Source organism: Apteryx mantelli, chromosome 3 (assembly GCF_036417845.1).
Source record: "Apteryx mantelli isolate bAptMan1 chromosome 3, bAptMan1.hap1, whole genome shotgun sequence".
NCBI classification, from domain to species: Eukaryota; Metazoa; Chordata; class Aves; order Apterygiformes; family Apterygidae; genus Apteryx; species Apteryx mantelli.
The window spans coordinates 33394577-33413069 of NC_089980.1; the positions used below are offsets into that span (position 1 = coordinate 33394577).

General features: G+C 36.9%; 1 protein-coding gene and 1 pseudogene across 1 annotated transcript in view; one reads left to right on the forward strand and one right to left on the reverse strand.

Annotated features, from left to right (window-relative positions):
* Window positions 1-7543, forward strand: part of LOC106490436 (spermatogenesis-associated protein 7 homolog) — a 40880-nt pseudogene extending 33337 nt beyond the window's left edge.
* Window positions 7544-7598: 55 nt separating this feature from the next.
* The window catches only part of CENPF (centromere protein F), a 44183-nt gene continuing 33288 nt past the window's right edge, over window positions 7599-18493 (reverse strand). Inside the window, exons 16-20 of the mRNA XM_013949736.2 lie at window positions 17575-17736; window positions 15804-15966; window positions 14336-14812; window positions 12744-12937; window positions 7599-10184 (exon numbers count right to left, since the gene is read on the reverse strand). Coding sequence (XP_013805190.2) covers window positions 9978-10184; window positions 12744-12937; window positions 14336-14812; window positions 15804-15966; window positions 17575-17736 — 1203 coding nt within the window. The 3' untranslated portion in view covers window positions 7599-9977. The remainder of the gene's footprint in view (window positions 10185-12743; window positions 12938-14335; window positions 14813-15803; window positions 15967-17574; window positions 17737-18493) is intronic.

The window sequence follows — 18493 nt, forward strand, 5'->3', positions numbered from 1 at the left end:
TCACATCTCTTGGGATTGCCTTAAAAGGAGATGTATCGGCTGATGAGTGTGGTTTGGGATGCTAATGCAATAATTACAGGCTTAATCATCAGAGTGGATAAGCAGTTTACCAACACAGTCACTTTCAGCATTGTTGCACTGTTACCATTTAAATCCAGATTTTTGTAATATACCATAATTAGATACTGCACATGGGAAAGTTTTAAATGTGAACCAGTAAAATCACTGCTCTGAGATTAGCCCAGGACCTGAGTTTATCATTCTCACAACAGCAAATGTCAGTCATCCGGTAAGTGGAAACTTCCCTCCAAACCAATGCTGACCTGGTGGCCCAATCACAACCAGAAGGGAAATGTTCTGTGAGACTTGTTATCTTCTGCATAGGACTTAAAGTAGGAATCTTGTACTTTGGCAAAGTGGCATGGCTAATATTTTTAGAAATTCTAACATGAATAGTTTCATTTCAATTTCTTAAATTTCTTCTGAAGTTTCAATTGGACGTAGTTATTTCACTGCCTGCTGTGGCACTATATACTGCATAGCTGGGTATGATAAAATGTTGCTCCGGTTCTTCAGCTTTCGTATGCGCATGCAACTGTGACTCTGCAGTGGCAAATACTGATTTCTTCAAGTACACAGATACCTGTCTGTATAAATCAGGGTTTCTGTATGTTGAGACAATTGAAAAATATGTGAAAATATAAACAGTTAAGAATATCACTGAACTTTGTCTATCTCACAGCCACAGGATACATATGTACAATAAGATCTTCACACCTGAGTGGCTAACAGCTTTGATTACTTTAGCCTCTAAAACTAAACATAACATGTTCTCTGGATCATACTTTATTTATATGTCATCAAGCTTCAAAATTAGATTTAGAGGGGAAAAGAGAGGACAAAGTCACATTCACATAGTTAAAACACAGGATCAAATCTGTCTGAAACAGAACTGATGAGATCTGCACCATGCAGGATCTGGGCCCGAGCTCTCACAGTCCTCAGGCTTCCATAGCTTTCGCCACCTGACTGGATTTTTTCCTTTTGTTGAAATTTCCCATTAGCAATCAGCTCAGCAAAATAAAATATGTAAGATATAAAATTACCTTTTAATATCTACAAAGAGCAGTTTGCAGGATAGTTTTTAATAACTTCTAGATTAATTCAAAAATTATGATAAAAGTAGCTTCAGAGCCAAGGAGGAGGTTTTAAAGTTACTCTTTTCACTGTTCTTAATGCCTATCAAAGCCATAAACCTCTCAAAAGGAAAACAAATCTCTTGACATTAAAGACTGCAAATGAAAAAGCATGGGCATAGAGAGATCCATTGGATTTCTTTCACTGGAGTTTGGATCGCTCCATACTTTCTTAAGCCAACATGCTAAGCTAGAAGTGTGAGTTACTTTTGAAGCCCTGGATATTTTCCAGTGTTTCCATCTCAGGGAGAGTGGATTATCCATCATCCTTAATATGTTTCAACATGAAGAATTAGTTTTCTGTTAAAGTGCTTATGATTCAATGCCCACCACAATGACCTTCGATTTGAACTCTAATCTTACAATGTTCCCAGTAAATTCCTTGGGATCTGCTGAACAGCTTCTAATTCCCCCCATCTTTTTTCCCTTTCTACGTGACATTTTCTAGACTCCATTTTTTGTCACAAATACCCAGAGATCTATTTCCACAGACCAAAAAGAGACGATGTGACAGGGCAATCATAGATATTATCTCTTATTAAAGGAAAATTCTTGGGGGATGCTCTAGTAGTCCTAATTGATTAACCCATAATCCATTTTCCACTTGACTCATTCTTACTGTAATATTAATAATTTTTTCAGTCTTCAGCAAGTCAGACCTCATTGGACAGGGCCTCTCAGACCATTCTGCAATTATGTGCCATTCACAATTTAGTCTTGTATTTTTCAAGACAGTTAGCAGTCAAAAAGTTCACCTAGCTGGCTGGATTCCAAACTGTGGATCACATATTTCATCACTTAATCTGTTTTCCCTTCTTCTCCTATTACCATTATACCAGATCACAGATGTATTTAGCTCAACCCTCTTGCTTCTTTGTAAAGCTGAACTAGATAAGCACATGGGTCACAGAAAAAAATGTGGAAAAAAACCTGTTTTTCCCCAGTGAATTTTAGAATTTCAAGGCTGTATCTTACCTCTGAGGAACCTGTGCGCTTGCCAGAAATAACCTTGGACTATGTGGAGTCCTAAGCTGTGATTTAGTAGCAATGTGCCACATTATTCTTAAAAAGGGTAAAATTTGCCTGTCCCTCTGCTCAGCCCATCCCATGAGCTCCTTTTAACTTCCATCTCTGACCCTCTGTTCACCTCCCTGAAACAGGAGAGCACCCATTTCCCCAGCTTTACTGTGACTAGCACAGATTGCTGAATATGAGCTGCAAGCTGCTACTTCATGCGATATGTTTCCTGGAGCTGCTGCTCCTCAACAGCTTACTGTATGCAAGCTCTTATCTTCCCATGGGCACTTACCACAGATAAGCTCACATAGAGGGCGGGGGGAGGGGGGAGAGAAAGGTGTGAGTCAATAGGTTTCAAGCAGTTACTTGCATTATAGGTGCCTAAAGACATTTCTGTACATATGCAGAAGTACCCCAATGTTGCTCAAGCATTGCTGTAAGTGTCACATTTGCAAGCCTGTAGGGCAGTGCTTGTTTCTAATGTTGTCTCATGTGTGGCGTAGATTCAAACTGCACTTGCAATGGTAAAACCAGCCTCTTTGCTGCAGTTACAAGAATATTCCTGTAATATGTTGTGACTCCTGACTAACTGAAGTCTCGTGCTGAGTTACTGCAGCTTCTGTATTTCAGGGACGTGGCTTTTTGCCATGGTCCATTGAACAGTCTTCTCACATGACCAGCTGCGTTTTGCTTACTTACTTACACTCACTGGTTTTGGTTTGATACTGGGTCGCTTTTCACCACCTCTTCAGCAGTCTTGCCTTTCTGCTTCACCAGAGCACTGGATGCAATTTGTTGGGGGCTTAGTTATAAAGAGAGAATCTGGACTGCAAAATTTCTTGCAAATGAAAGATAAAATCTCTGAGACTCCTTTAGTGAGCTAAAGGAAATAAATGAATGAGATAGATAGTGGGGACAAAAGTGAAACACCCACTTAACTGAAACCTCATTTCAGTCTATTTTTCTGCAGTTAATTAAGTATTGAGGAAAATGGATGTAGAAAGCACATTTTAAAGCAATCAAGTACTGCCAGAAATCAGACCAACAATTTGAAAAGAGAACAACACTGCTCTCTGGCATCTGATAAAATAAGATATTTGACAGGGAACAATATGTGCAGCACTGGCTAATTGAGAGGCAAGGGGAAGAACAATCATAGCTGTATTACTGACTTTATAGAAACATCTCCTGTGTCCCGCAGGGACAGGAAGAATTTTTGGACTCCTTCTGCCTTGCTACAGCAAGCCAGCAGTTGCTTACTTTCCCATCGACATTTTTAGAACGTACCCTAGGCAGCAATACAGAAATAGCAGCTGTAGTGACTGAAATTGGGAGAATTTGCCTTTAAACTGAGTTTAATCACATCCTTTCCTCTGCTGGTGAAGAGATGTGGGATAAGAAACAAACAGGGAAGAAATCTTCATTAAAGTTTGCTCTGTTCCCAGCATCCTTTGTTATAGCTCAATCAATGCATCTTACAACCCTTTACCAATTTACATGGAATGGAATAGGTCTATTCCAGTGTCAGTGTTGCTACAGATTAGGCTGACTGTGTGTTTTTTCAAAGTGTCAGTATTAAAGCAAGGGCAAGACTTCAGTTTTACTGCCTCCTAGTTTTGAGCTGTAGCCAAATACAGTGTCAACTCCACCCATGAACATGTTTACATTTTAGAAGCTCTGGCAGAAGTTTTATGGCTATAGTCTATTCAGGGTAGGTGATTCACTATCATTTTTTCATGTAATTTTAGCAAATTAAAATGATTCTTACAACACAGGCAGCATGCTGCTTTGTCAGGTACCCAGACAATTCCAACACAGAAAAAATGTTCCTCCACCCTAACGTGCAACATTTCTATTGTCTGTTTTATAAATATTCTATAGGCAAAATCAGGCATTTGTATCGAAGTGAAGGAGACAATTCCCTTTTTTTCCATGATGAATCTGTGATTCCAAAGGTTAGAAGAATTGAGAAAGAAGTTTTGTATTTGTGTGGATAATAAGAATATCCAGTCATAACAAGCCAAAGTAGTAAAAACTAAATATTTTAAAACTCCAGTGTTTCCCATTTTTGCCAACATTCATTAGGACAGGAAGACAACTTCCTTGTGAATAGTCTACAACTGCTTAAGTTTCTTGCACTTTTCTTTGAAGAATCTGGTACTGTGCACTCTTGAAAGCAAGGAACGAAGCTATGGCGGGGTGGGCTGCCTCAGCATGCCAATTCCTGCCTTCCTGGCTGTGGCATGGCTTCTTGCTTGCTGGTACTCCCGACATTTGCACTGTTCACATTTTCCAGTGAAGACTGAGACACCTGAACAAACTTCCCATTCCTACAAAAAAGGCTATGTAGGGGATGTGCAGTTAATTGGAGATGGTTACTTAAATGCTTTGATACTAGCCAGTCCTTCCAGTTGTAACAGCCTAACTCAGTAGATTTGTTGATCTGAAGATAATACCAGTACCAGACAGCCAACACTTAAAAATCATTAAAAGAGCAGGTAACAAAGTTAAACAAGGAGTTAAGCAAGCAGGAGATATGAAGAGCTGGGAGTCACAAAACCAATTCTTTCCTGCTGTAATTGCTCACAAGAAATTGGCAAGAAAAAAATCCAAAAGGATGGAGCATCAGTCTTCCTCATTACTGCCTTAAGCCTCCATGATTTGAATCTCAGTTAATTAAAAGGATGCAAACTACGCTTCTTAGGAGTTCTAATATCTTCAAATCGCTCAATGCCAGGCAATGACTAAAGCCACATATATCTTTAAAAATCAACAATAAAAGTGAAAACTGAGTATTCTTCCACGGGGAGTCAAAAGAATATAGAACATTTATCTTTTTGTATGTGAAAAATCAAAGCATTCCCCAGCCACAGTTAAGTTTCCCACTCCCCCATTTTGCCCCTAAAAGAAAGCAGTAATCTGATGGGGATCTTTCCTCACAATTCATGTGGTACTCGGCAGGGTTTCTAATAAAGGAACTCCAAAACACTACCCAGTACCGGGAACACATTCTCACTAAGCTTTCATCTACTTAATTTATGAAGCATGATAGCAGAAAAGGAAAATATTGAAAGGTGATTTTTCTGTGCACCCATCAATCATCAGTCCATTCACCTAAGTGTTTGAATAGCTGAATTGTGAATACAGATCATGATTTTTCTGTTGTTAAAAAAGCTTCCAGGAAGACAAACAAAGCAATGCAAAAACCTGAACAGATGTAGCTATTTTACAGCCACATCCTGTTTTTCTAAGTTCTATAATAGTTTCTGAACTATATACATTGAAATAAGCACTTGGGTGTGCATATATGCATATGAGAATATGCACATGCATACATACAGAGACGATACACATATCTCCTATCACTTGGAATTACAGATTTAACAGTCCATATTTTATGCAAATCCACAACATTGCTTAGATTTTACGAAGATTTTAAAATATTAAAATATTGCTATTGGAATCCACTTTCATAGTAGTCTACTAAGTATTCATTTGTCAACATCTTTAGAAAGTTTAGACAGCTGTTTTGAAACTACTGTTTTTTGCAGAAAATTATTGGTAGTCATAATGTAATTTGTGGCTATTTAGGACAAGGTGTTAAAAGCAGAGGGAAGTGGAGCCATTTTAAAGATTAGACAGCTGAAGTCCCAAACAGCAGGAGCAAAGATCAGGCAGCTGAAACCACTTCTGGGACAAATGTGGAGTGTTCCCACCAAAAAGAGGTGGCATCTGCACTATGGAGTGATACTACTTTCTCTGTTGTACGGAGTGTTTCTGTTGTTCAGCTTTGTTTCCATGCGTAAAAGGAACTCATTTGCAATGTATAGTACAAAAAAAACCCTGTTAGATGTACGTAGCACTTCTCTCTGGCATTACCATCTAGGTTTTAGGGTAGTATAAGATTACATGCATGTCTGAGACTAGACAGATTTGGATTTGCAACAGCTGCACCTGGTATTTTTATTCTTCTATTTAAAGTATATTAATTAACATCAATTGTAGGGCACATCAGTATATTAAGCAGGATAGTGAGAACGTGTTTCTTCTTTCAGCTCCATCCTTCCCTGTCGCCAGTCATTCCTGGACTGGCAAGCTCCTCAGAGCGAGCTTGCCGGGAGCCAACAAGCATTAGTGACAGCAGTGCTGGACCCAACAGTGCAAGTACAGTGCAATGTAGGGCCCCCTCTGAGCGCTCACTCCTCAGAAAGCAGCACAGACTGAGGTCCAGTAAATGGCATTTAGTCCTACTGAGGGACTTTTTTTTTTTTGAAAAAAATTTGTATACACTCTGCCCAAATAGTAGTTGATTAGACTGTAGCTACGCCATGGGAAGTGCAGGGCTGACTCAGGCCTGCCACTGCCATATTGCTCCTGCGCAGCCCATTTGAGGCCTGGGGAATCCTATTCATTGCAGCGGTTGAGTGAGCTGCAGAAGTCAGGGCAGGATCTGACCTGGGAACATTTTAAATTCTGAAGTATAAGAGATCAATTTAAACCTTTGTTCTTAATAATAATCCCAGAAGAGCAGCAGCCAAAAAAATTTCATTTTATGTTTTTCTTTCATTACTAGGTAAAAATGAGAAGGATAGTTCAAAGCCTGAAGAAAGAGCTGAACATCACAAATCAACTAGACCTTCCCATCAGCTGTAACAGCATGTGACAAAATGATACCAGCATTGCTGCAACATGCTTTTAGCCTACCATTTTTCGCATTTCAGAGAGCATTCAAAATTAGTTAGGACAGCAAACTAGATTATATAAACACCAATTACAATGTAAAACTTGGGCAAACGGGCAAATGAGGAAGAAATGCATCTTCCTGTGCCATAACATAGTATCACTATGGCAACAAGCAGGTTAACATGCTAAGGACAATACCAGAGCACCAAAAATGGCATTTTTACAGGGATTTTCACACATTAAAATAAAAAGCCAGATGCAAGTATCCTCTCATTTGCTACTGATAGCTGACACTGACGAAACGCTTTCTTTGCAATCTTCCTACTGTGAATTCTGATTAGACATTTTTATGTTATCCTGCCACACACTTGATTTACTGATAGGTTGGAAATTAAGTTTTAGATACAGTTTTCAGAAACCTAAATGAATTGTAACCCCAAGTCTCACTGGTTTGCAAAGTCCCATTTTCAAGTCATTTAGGTATTAACCTATGTAATTTAAGATTTCTTGAATATCTTATCTTTATTAACTGGTATACCAGAAACTAAGATTAGATAGTACTACAGTACATACGAGTAACTGAAAATAATAAATAGGTATTTTGATCTTTCAAAATTTATGTTTCACTTACCAAAATCTAAATCCTTATGAAATACAAACATGGCAAAGTAGGAAAATATATAATTACTGTAGTCTCAATCATTTCTTGTAGTGGTGATATTTATTTACTTTATTACAATACAGTTGTTTCAGTTTTTTCTGGTTAAGATCAGATGGATTTCTAAAGATACTTTTTCAGACTTTTCTCCAAGTGGGACACTTTTCAAGGCATCATATTAAAAAAGAAAAACAAAGTTTGGGGATAAATAAAACACTTCTGTATTATTTCTATCATCTATTACCAATATGCTTTCACATTCATACTTCCATCAAAAGAGTTGCTTTAAAATTATTTTTTTTAAATTGCTACAATTTCACACAGGATCCCCAAATAATTTGAAGACACAAAACCCTATCTGAAATATTTAACTTCTGTGAGCAGATTTGTTGGTATACTGGCAGAAGACAGGGCAATCAAGATGCAATATTTAAGATGGGTCTCCTTCAGTTTTCCTGGAAGATGTCTCCAGGCATAGTGCCACAAGGATTGTTTTAATTACCTAATACTTTAGTGAGCAAACAACTAGAGAAGCATTAGAAAAAGTCACAAGATCTATTGACCTGACCCCAACCATAGACACATGTAGTCCTGAAACACAGCTTGTGTACAAGGTTTTTGTTCATTTTAACTATATGAAATACTTTAGTTTGTGTTATTCTGTTAGACTCATTTGGGACAAAAGCTGAATGTCTTTAAAGATCTGACCAATGAGCAGATTAATTTGCTGTTCTCATAAACTGTGTTCAAATGGAATGGGCAAGGTGTGCATATATGTAACAGAGAAAACCACTCTACTGAGTGTAAAACTGACTGAATTTTGACTATAATATTATCTTTGTGTCATTAGGGAGATACTTGTTGGACTTTAAAAGCTTAACTTAGAATAAAATCATTTTCTTTCACTTAAACTAAGAAATCTCTTTCGAGGAGTAAAAAATGTTATCCACTTCTGTTGAAAGGGGAAACTAGATCTTCTGACACAAAAGTAACATGAAAATGCCTCTCTCTGCAGTGCAACTTGAAGTCTTAGGGCACTGCTGCTCATGTACAGGAGCTTGATTTTTCTAATACCTGGCTGGGGTAGGAGAGCATGAGCCATATGAGTTATTGGAAAAGTAGTTTCTGTTTAGTTGGATAACAGCTAATTTAGTTGACGTAACCCTTTTCTCTCACGTAGAATATCTCTGGGCCACTGAGCAAGCCCAGTTAGACCTTTTAAATGAACACGCACAAGCTTGTCATGGTGAGCTTATTTGTAATGAATCATCCTAAATTCAAGTGCACAACCACGAACAAGACAGAGTTATTTATTTATACTGATGATACCATAATTTTAGATGCCATTTCCAGGTGAGTCACTCTTACCTCTACTTTCTTTTGGGATCTCAAATAGGATTTTTTTTGGATGAAAAGGGGCTAACTCAAGACTTCATACCCAGAATTTTCTTGACACCTGACCATTTCTCTAACATATTTACTCTTGTTATAGCAGTTGTAAATCAGTTATCTGCAATGAATTTCATATAAAGTGACAAGTTTGAGGCCAAGAATTGTCAGGGTGAAGGAGAAGACTTCCTGTAGACACTCAGCAAAGAGCCATTACTGGTATAGCTAGCACTGTTTGTTATGGTGTAGTTTCCAGCCAGGTATCCTGGTTGCCAGCCCCAGTTTGCTGGAGATTACTAGTTCACCAAGGGCCATTTTGAAGAGGTAAAGATTAAAGCTGTAAGACCTTAAGCTATGCCCAAAGGGAGTGCATACCAAGAAGTACCAAGAGATGGATTGATAGATGCTTAGTTTCAGGGAAAAACAATGGTCCTCTCTGGATTAGTGTGGACCAGGTCTCCTCCCTCTTTGCACAATGTTATTCCATCTGGAAAGAAAGGACACCAAGACAGAGTGCACTATACCTGTACACTGGATGCAATTTATATCTGGTTATATATTTGTTTTTACAGTTACAGATAAAGTTGGTGCCTAGTTTTTCTATCATCCAATAGTGTTTGCCTAATATTTTTACAGATACACAGGTAAATTTCATTTTCCATCTGTAGATCATCTTTTGTGCAGCAAATTGAGAATCATTTATTTTGGAAATGTAATGCAATATCTGTACACAGAAGGGATGGCAACAATGCAATGTGTAGTTTACTTTTTCTCCTGGTTCAATTTTTCAACACATTTTTGAAGAATTATTTAGAGACAATTCTACAGAAAATTAATTATATTACCTATCTGTTCCTTAATTATCATTCCACAAGTTTTAGTGATTAGTAAATATTCAAGAAGATTTGCAGAACCAATATACTGTTAATCATTTGATAAGAGAAAATGGTGCCCACTATATTGTTTTGATATTTATTTGAGAAGCCAGTTTTTGACCGTCAGTTATTTTGAGTTGAGATTAAGTCCGCATGTATTTACTGCACCTTACAGTTTTCTTGTTCATGTTGCTCAGGTAGTGTTTCTGCATTTAGGGAATTTTTGGCTTTGTGCACCATTTGACTCTCACTAGTATTATCAGAAACAGTTTTTGTGCATTGCTTATATGTGCAAAGTGGTGATCTTGAAGTAGACTTCTTTACTGGAAGAGCTGTTCCTCCTTGGGACTGCTGCTCATCATTTACCTGTAACACAAACACAAACATCTTGTTGGTTAGCTGGTAATGGAAAACCTTGTTAGCTTTCTGCAGTAGGTCAAAAGACTTGCTGCAAAAGACCTAGTGTTGTGAATTTGCAAAAACCTATACATAAAAATTAAAAACAAAGTATTTTGAAGACATTTATCACTTTGATTATACAATACAGTGAGACTTTAAATCAGTGTTTTGGGCACAGAATAAGATTGAATATATGCTACACATTTGGCAAGCTATTTGCTAGGAGCAGGAAAAAGCTAAACCAGGAACAGACAGTACTCTTAGTCTTCTTACTAACATATTAGGTATTGCATATTGAGATTTTCATTTAATTTTGCTACTTCATTATGAAATGCCCTGTACATATTTTGCAAACATAAAACATAGTTGTCACTTTTTTGCTGACAACTGGGCAGAAACCACTGCTTTCCCATTTTAACTGATGTGCAGTCAAAGCACTCAATTTTAATTCTACAGATCACATACAAAAGAGAATAAATTTGCATAAGAAAATGATGGAGGGCACATTTTAAACATCTTGAAAATTTTTCAACAATTTGAAACTGGCTGTCTTAAATGAAGTACATATAAGTAGCTGTCAGGGAAGAGAAGGAAACAAGGCTTATTTTACTTTTAAAATAAGACACACAATATACTGTTTTAATATAAAGCATGAAACAACATGTTTTGATGGTTTCAACAAACGATGAAACAATACTATAAACAGTTCCTCTGAAGATTCTCAGATGTACGTCTTCTTGAAATAAAACAAACAGCCATATTCAGTAATGTCCAAAAGAGAAGAAGGGCCCAAATTCCTGGAACTGAAGACTTCTGCATATTTACAGTTGGGGGAAAAAACAGCCCTGAAACCTTTATTTCTACTATATTCTCCTTTAGTGAATATAGTTTATAGTTGAAGGTAAGGAGCAGCCTGTTCTTAGGCCTAGACAATACCAGCTTAGGCAAAGAGAAAAACTATTTGGGAAATCCCTCCCCCAGTTGTATTAAAAACAATTTATTACCGACTACTTGTTATTTGCTGTAACCTTGATTATGGTCATTGAGAGCCTACAATAAGCCTGTAGCATGCTGACAGATGATTACTTAGTAACTTTTTGTGGCTAAGGCTTCCTTTTTCCACTGCTGAGTTTCTTTACAAGTAACATGCTCCATTTGTTTCTAAAGTTACAGCAAAACATATATAAATGAGTGTAAATAAAATTTATAGGCACCACTTAATGAAACAGTAATAAAACACAGATCTCCAATCACTGTCTGTAAGAAGCAGCAAATTTTGACAAGTTGGGATAATTAACCCTTGAAACAACATGCATGGATGTAGTGGATTCAGTATCACTTTAAAATATGGATTTCCTAGTGCTATATCTCAAAAATTATGGGCTGTGATCCAACTGGTCATTAAATTGTGCTCTCTGGCCTCCAAATCTATAAATCCATGAAACTATGTGGATCTTGTTGACAATCAAGAGCATACTTCGTGTGCTGACCCCAAATATTTCATTAAAAACAACCAAAATGACAAAAGTAGTACTCTGTTACTTTATGGCTTCTCTTTTGGCTCTGTGGTAGACTCCACTGATCACCAAAGGAATGCTTTTGTGGAACCTGGCAAACGGGCAACCCCTGGCAACCCTCCTGTAAAGAAGTATCAGTATATAATAAGCACTCTCAAAATCTTATTGCTCAACTTTAAACAATGTGGATAACAACTTTGGAAAAGATATCAGACAACAAAAGGTTTATTTCTATCCTGAAGTTGGAGAAGCTTTGTATAGTCTGGGAAGTATTTGCATTAGCTTAGAAAGAGTGTCTTGTTCTGAAGTACTGTGAAATATTCAGCAGTGTGTCCTGTGACTGAAGACACTTGCAAAGTTAACACAAGCTTCATTAACCAACCTTTTTTAATAAAAATCAGCCTTCAAAACCTTCAAAATTCAGCAGTATTTATTTTATTTATTTATAATTATATTATTTATTTGTTTGATATATTATTTTATTTTAGCCTCAAAATCTGGTAAACACCAACATTAAAGTCTAGTCCTTCACCATCTAAATGTTCCCAATTTAGATGTTCAATGGCCTCTCAAATATCTGTAAATGTAAACATTTAGAATCTGGAATTCCATGAAAAGTTGTTAGTAGAAAAATTTTGGCCTCAACTTTGATTTCCAGAGGTTTCTTTCTTGCTTTTTACAGTTTCTAAAACCTAAGAAACTGCAGTATAAAGAATATTTGCTCTTTAATATCAATTACATCAATTTTAAAATCTACCTGTATTTCATTTACATTTCCAAATGGGTTACACTGTGAAGTCACAGATTACATCACAGGAACAATTTTTAGGTTCCTAGTGTAGTCCAGACCTCTGCTATTTTTAGTTATTCAGTATTTATGATCTCACCTTCACTGTATTTCTGAGAAATTTAAAGAACGATGATATATCCTCAAACCTACTTGGCAAGATGAATCATATAGTACATTTCCTTATGGTTTTCATACACAGATAATTTTTTTAAAAGTCACCTTTTGTGATTTGCTGCCACCAGCTGTTGGATGAGAGAGCTCACCAAGATAATCTGATCTGCTTTCTTTTACATCTTGTGTAGGCAAAAACAATTTCTCGCTTTGGGAAGCCAGACGAGGATCTGTCCTTAGATTTAGGGTTGTTCTACGTAAAATATAAGGGCTAACCTTTTCAGCAGGAATATCAGCAAACCCTGAAAAATAAACAGCTTCTATTAAAAAGAGCTCACTAAATTACACTGTTTCTCAAATAAGCATATCTCTTCTTTTGTTTTCAAGACAGGGATTAAAAATAGCTCATTAAAATAAATAATTTACTCTATTGAAGAAAATGGATCAAAAAGATTATTGTGCAGATCTTGTGTATTTCAAAATTCATATGCATACTCAAAGACAATAGAGACAGAGTACAACAGTAATTCTATACCAAAGTTTTTCAAGTAAAAGTTTTTGTTTGTTTTTTTTTTCTTTAAAGGTACACAATTATCTGGAGAATAATTTCCATTTTAAAATATATCTACTTTTTTACTACAATTCAATCAGAGCACAATTCCGTGACATGATATTTTTGATTTTCATATTTTTCTCTGTGTAGAAGTATACTAACTGGTTTAGAATCTACTATCTCTATATTCAGCCTAGATCTCAAACATTAACTAGCAAGTAAGTCCTCAGAATAGATAAATTTCCAGAAAAGAATTAACGGTGATAAGAAAAGGAAATGCAAACAGTGTGTAAGCTAAAAAATCCTGACTTCTGGGAATGATCATTAAAGTTGAGGAGATTCAGCACCTCCACGGCTGGTCCCTGAATAACTGCAGTTTTATTTATTACAAAGGGTCACTTAATGGGCATTTGAACATACAGTATACTGTTCAAGCCCTGATCTGTGCAACCTTCTCGATGACTTTTTGCTTCAGTGAATCCTTCTATGGAATACCAGGCTACCTAATTTCACTGCATTAATAGCAGAATAAAACTGAACTTTCATGAAGATGTGGATATACTATTAACTTCCTCTTTGAACTAGTAAGGAATAATATTGAAGAAACTGCAGGACTAGGAAAGGAACAAATGTGACTCCATCACAGCACAGTACACAGCACAGTATTTTAGTATTCCTATCTTTTGACTTTTTAAGAGTAAATCTGCTCCATAGCTGTTCTCCTTTAAGTTTCGATTACTAGTTCAAAGAATATTTTTAAATGACTAGAGCAAGTCTTGATCTAGCAACCAACTTTGTTGCTGTTACATATCGTGTGCTTTAGTGTCTAATGCATACATCACAAGAAACCACAAAGTTGTGACTGCCAATACCATTTGTATCTTTGCAAAATGATACTGACTAAACCAATGTAAATGTATCACAAAAAACTACCAGCACAGTTCCACAAACACTAAATTGGCCTAAACTGACACTACCGTGGGAAGAGGGGAACGCGCTCACTCCCAGTGCCTGCTCCCATCTTTGTCACCACAAATGTTTGCAGAGTCAAAAATTGACTTAGAGTAAAACTAATCCAGCAAAACAAAGAAATAAAAAAACTCTATGCTCAGAAAACATTCTCCTTTATAAAAAAAATTATAAATACCTTTTTTCACCACTTCTGGAAGTCCAGCTACCTCATAGTCCATGTTCTCCTGTGCAAGCAAATTTTGATAGAGATCATCCTTCCTTTTCTTTTTTGATAAAGCCTCTGGCATAGGGGATCTTGGTTCTCCATTGGCTTTCCTGGTGTCTTCATATCTCTGCCTTTTACTTGAAAGCTTAGTAGTATCTTCATCTGACTTCATCCCCTTGACTGACTGATCATTAACAGGTACCAAGTTATCTGAATTCAGCAAAGGACCGCTCACCGCATCACTTGTTGGCTGTTTCAGCTGACCACTCAACAGAGTGACTTGTGTTTTTAACATCTCATTTGCTTCTTCTAGCTTATAATATTTAACAATTAGAGAGCAGTATTTCTCCAAGTTCTCATCTGCCTCTCTGGTTTTCACTTCTACAGATTCCTGTAATTCTTCCAGTTTTAACCTAGTTTCTTCTGTGATAGCATTCTCATCAGCACCTTTAAAGCAAAGTTATCATTACTGATATAAGTTATTTAAAAGAAGATGTATATACAGGAATTTATAATGCAAGGATCAAACAAGTGTTAATTAATTATATATGTTCTACAACTGTGCAACCATAATAAATAAATAAAAAAGAGGTAATGTCAAAATCAGTAGTATGTTACCTATCACAGAATCACAGAATCGCTGAGGTTGGAAGGGACCTCTGGAGATCAGCTAGTCCAACCCCCCTGCTCAAGCAGGGTCACCTAGAGCACATTGCACAGGATTGCGTCCAGGCGGGTTTTGAATATCTCCAGAGAAGGAGACTCCACAACCTCTCTGGGCAGCCTGTTCCAGTGCTCTGTCACCCTCACAGTGAAAAAGTATTTCCTCATGTTCTATAATAATATATTTATTGAATAGGAAACAATCATACAAAATTTGGAAAGAGCTATTGACCAGTGCACAGGCAAACATTTTCTCTGTCATTTTTTAACTTCTGAATGCTCAGCTTTGTATCCTTAACTTTATTTTACAATATATTAACAGACCTCCTGGACAGTGCATTTTGTCTCATGAGATGACCCACAAAAGAAACAGCAAAGCATGAGAATCACACAGATCTTGAGGGAACATGATAAAAAAAAGTACACAAACCTTTGTTGTTATAAAAAATTCCACTTCTTCCTAAAGTCACTTTTAGCCACAAAAATGTAACATTAAAATATATATATTCATAACCTAGAGCAGCCTCTGATATTTAAGAAGAAGTTGCATTAGATTCTCAAAAGGTCTGACTGACACATATTTGTAGTTGCACTTTTTCATACCAGTTAAGAATCTTTCTCCTCTGTTTTAGAGCTGCATGCTCAAATGTACATTTTAGGAAAAAAATTTTTACAAAATAATGTATTCTTAAGAAAGCATTAAGATTCAGTTACAGTGACAACCACTGTAACTGAATCAAGATTCAATTACATTTTTTCTTATACTTTGACATACTTAGATTTTTCTTCTTTAATAGCTCATCACGTTCCACTATTTGTTTCTGCAACATTTCCTTTTCCTGTTCCATCTGTTTACAGGATTTCATCCACAGCTGCACTTTACTACGAGCAAATTCATTTTCTTTCTTTAGTTCAACTATACTGTTAATATTGTCAGCCTACAAAATAAAAGATGTAGTTATAACACTGGAAACATAATTCTTCCATCTAAGCATTACACTGTCAGATGGAACTGTAACTGTTATGCAATATTAATTGTAGACCACAATTGTAATGTATACTTATTTGCTTGTTTCTGTTCGACTTAATTTTAGCAGCCTCTTACCTGGAGAAACATTAAAGTCATCTTTCTAGAAAGGTATATACATGTAGATTAACTTAGCAGAGAAAAACAAGAATTCAAATACCAATAGAGAGACTTTTATTCTCTACAGCAAATTATGAATATTCAGATTACTGATGTCAAAACTAGCATCCTACCCTTGAGAGAGCTCTGTGAGGTCTGACACAGCAGTCCCTTTTCTACCTGTTACCACTTCGTGGACATGGCACAGGAAAGCACTGCTTTCCAGGTAACAAATTTCAAAGCAATACTCTAAATTTTAAAGTATTCTCTCCTAGTCTGAGACTCACTAGTCCTTATGTCCCTAATGCATCTTAGTACTGCAGAGGCAAGATAACCCAGGCCTGCTCTGAACTCTAAATAGCAGCATAAAAATACTCTTCTGAGCAGCAGCAGATCATTCCTTTCTATCCACTACCACTATTGGGGGCTGCTCCCTGCTTGCCAGGTCTGGTGCCAACCTGTGTGCAAATACCACAGGGCGAGCACAGCTGGAAGCCCTGCCTTCTGTGTCTGCAGTACTGTGGGTACTGTGTTCTGTCCCTGGCACACATCATTGGACTGTTGATATTACAGAGAATAATATAACACCACAATGTAGAGCACGATGGAATAAAGAACTTCGGATGTGCCAGGTGAATGTATTGCAATTCAAAGTTTACTTGACAGTATATTGAAACTATTATGTTTCTTCAAGAGTGCTTTTAGAGAGGCACTTATTCCCAAAGTGAGAGCACAGAATTGGAGCTAGCAATCAATCACAGACAGAAGCAGGACAAAAAACATAGATGAGAAAAATGTACAGAAAATTAATAAACAGAAATCCAGTTATATGAACAGTTAAGCTTCACCTCTGCTACTAGAGCACACGTCAGTTGTTCTGAGCTATCAGTTGTTCACAGTATGCAAAGCTCATATTCTATCATCAATGAGAAAACTTTTGACAAATAGAGAATTGCACTAGTTAATAATTTTGATGAGAATTCTATATAAGATGGAATTGATAAACTCTCGAGACTCAGAAGTCAAGTATCAAGACTAATGCTAGAGACAGAACATGGTATCTTTCATCTTCAAAGTAATTTACAAAAAGAAAACACAGGCACTGCAAAGTCATTTTGAGTGCATTCTAACGACATTATAATGAAGTTGCAATATTCAGTGTAGACACTAGACTACTGTGTTTAGTATCACATAAACCAATTATAGGTGATCTTGGTCATGGTATGCATAACAGAATTTTTCTAATGTAGATCAATAGTAACGGTGTTTTCTGCATGCTCTACATTTTCACTAGTGAAACAAAGGCCAATGCAAAGTCAAACAAAAGCTTTGGAGCACTGGTTCCCAATCCTGCATTTATTTTGCTGCACTGTACCTTGTATCTGATATAATTAGCAATAATTGTATGAATTTTTCTTACCTTAATTTTTTGGAGTTCTCCTAAGGTCTGATTAGCTTCTTTAAGAAAATTATTTAATTCCTCTTTATTTGACTTCAAATGCTCAATTTCCACTTTTTGTGAACTGATAAAGTGCTCCAATGAATTCATTTTATCTTGACAAGCCTGAATTTCTACTTCATTCTAGAGAAAGAAAACGTGCCTAATTACTGTGATACTAAAAAAGGACAAAGAATTAAATTTTGAAGATATACTTAAGATCATATTACAGCCTACAGGAATTCCATAGCAAATTTGCTTCATATGCTTTGAGGAGTAACTGCCTTAAGTAACTGCCTTACAACTGCCTGGTACATTTAGTGTACCAGAATCTTGCCTCTAAGAATTCTACCATTAGAAAGGCCTTATGTTTTACTGTAACTTGCTTTTAAATCACAGAATCACAAAATGGTTGAGGTTGGAAGACACCTCTGGAGATTGTCTAAGTCCAACCCCCCTGCTCAAGCAGGGTCACCTAGAGCACATTGCACAGGATTGCATCCAGGCGTGTTTTGAATATCTCCAGAGAAGGAGACTCCACAACCTCTCTGGGCAACCTGTTCCAGTGCTCTGTCACCCTCACAGTAAAGAAGTTTTTCCTCATATTCAGATGGAACTTCCTGTGTTTCAGTTTGTGCCCGTTGCCTCACGTCCTGTCGCTGGGCACCACTGAAAAGTCTGGCCCCATCCTCTTGACACCCTCCCTTCAGATATTTGTAGACATTGATAAGATCCCCCCTCAGCCTTCTCTTCTCCAGGCTAAACAGGCCCAGCTCTCTCAGCCCTTCCTCATAGGGGAGATGCTCCAGTCCCTAATCATCTTCATAGTCCTCTGCTGGACTTGCTCCAGCAGTGCCATGTCTCTCTTGTACTGGGGAGCCCAGAACTGGACGCAGTACTC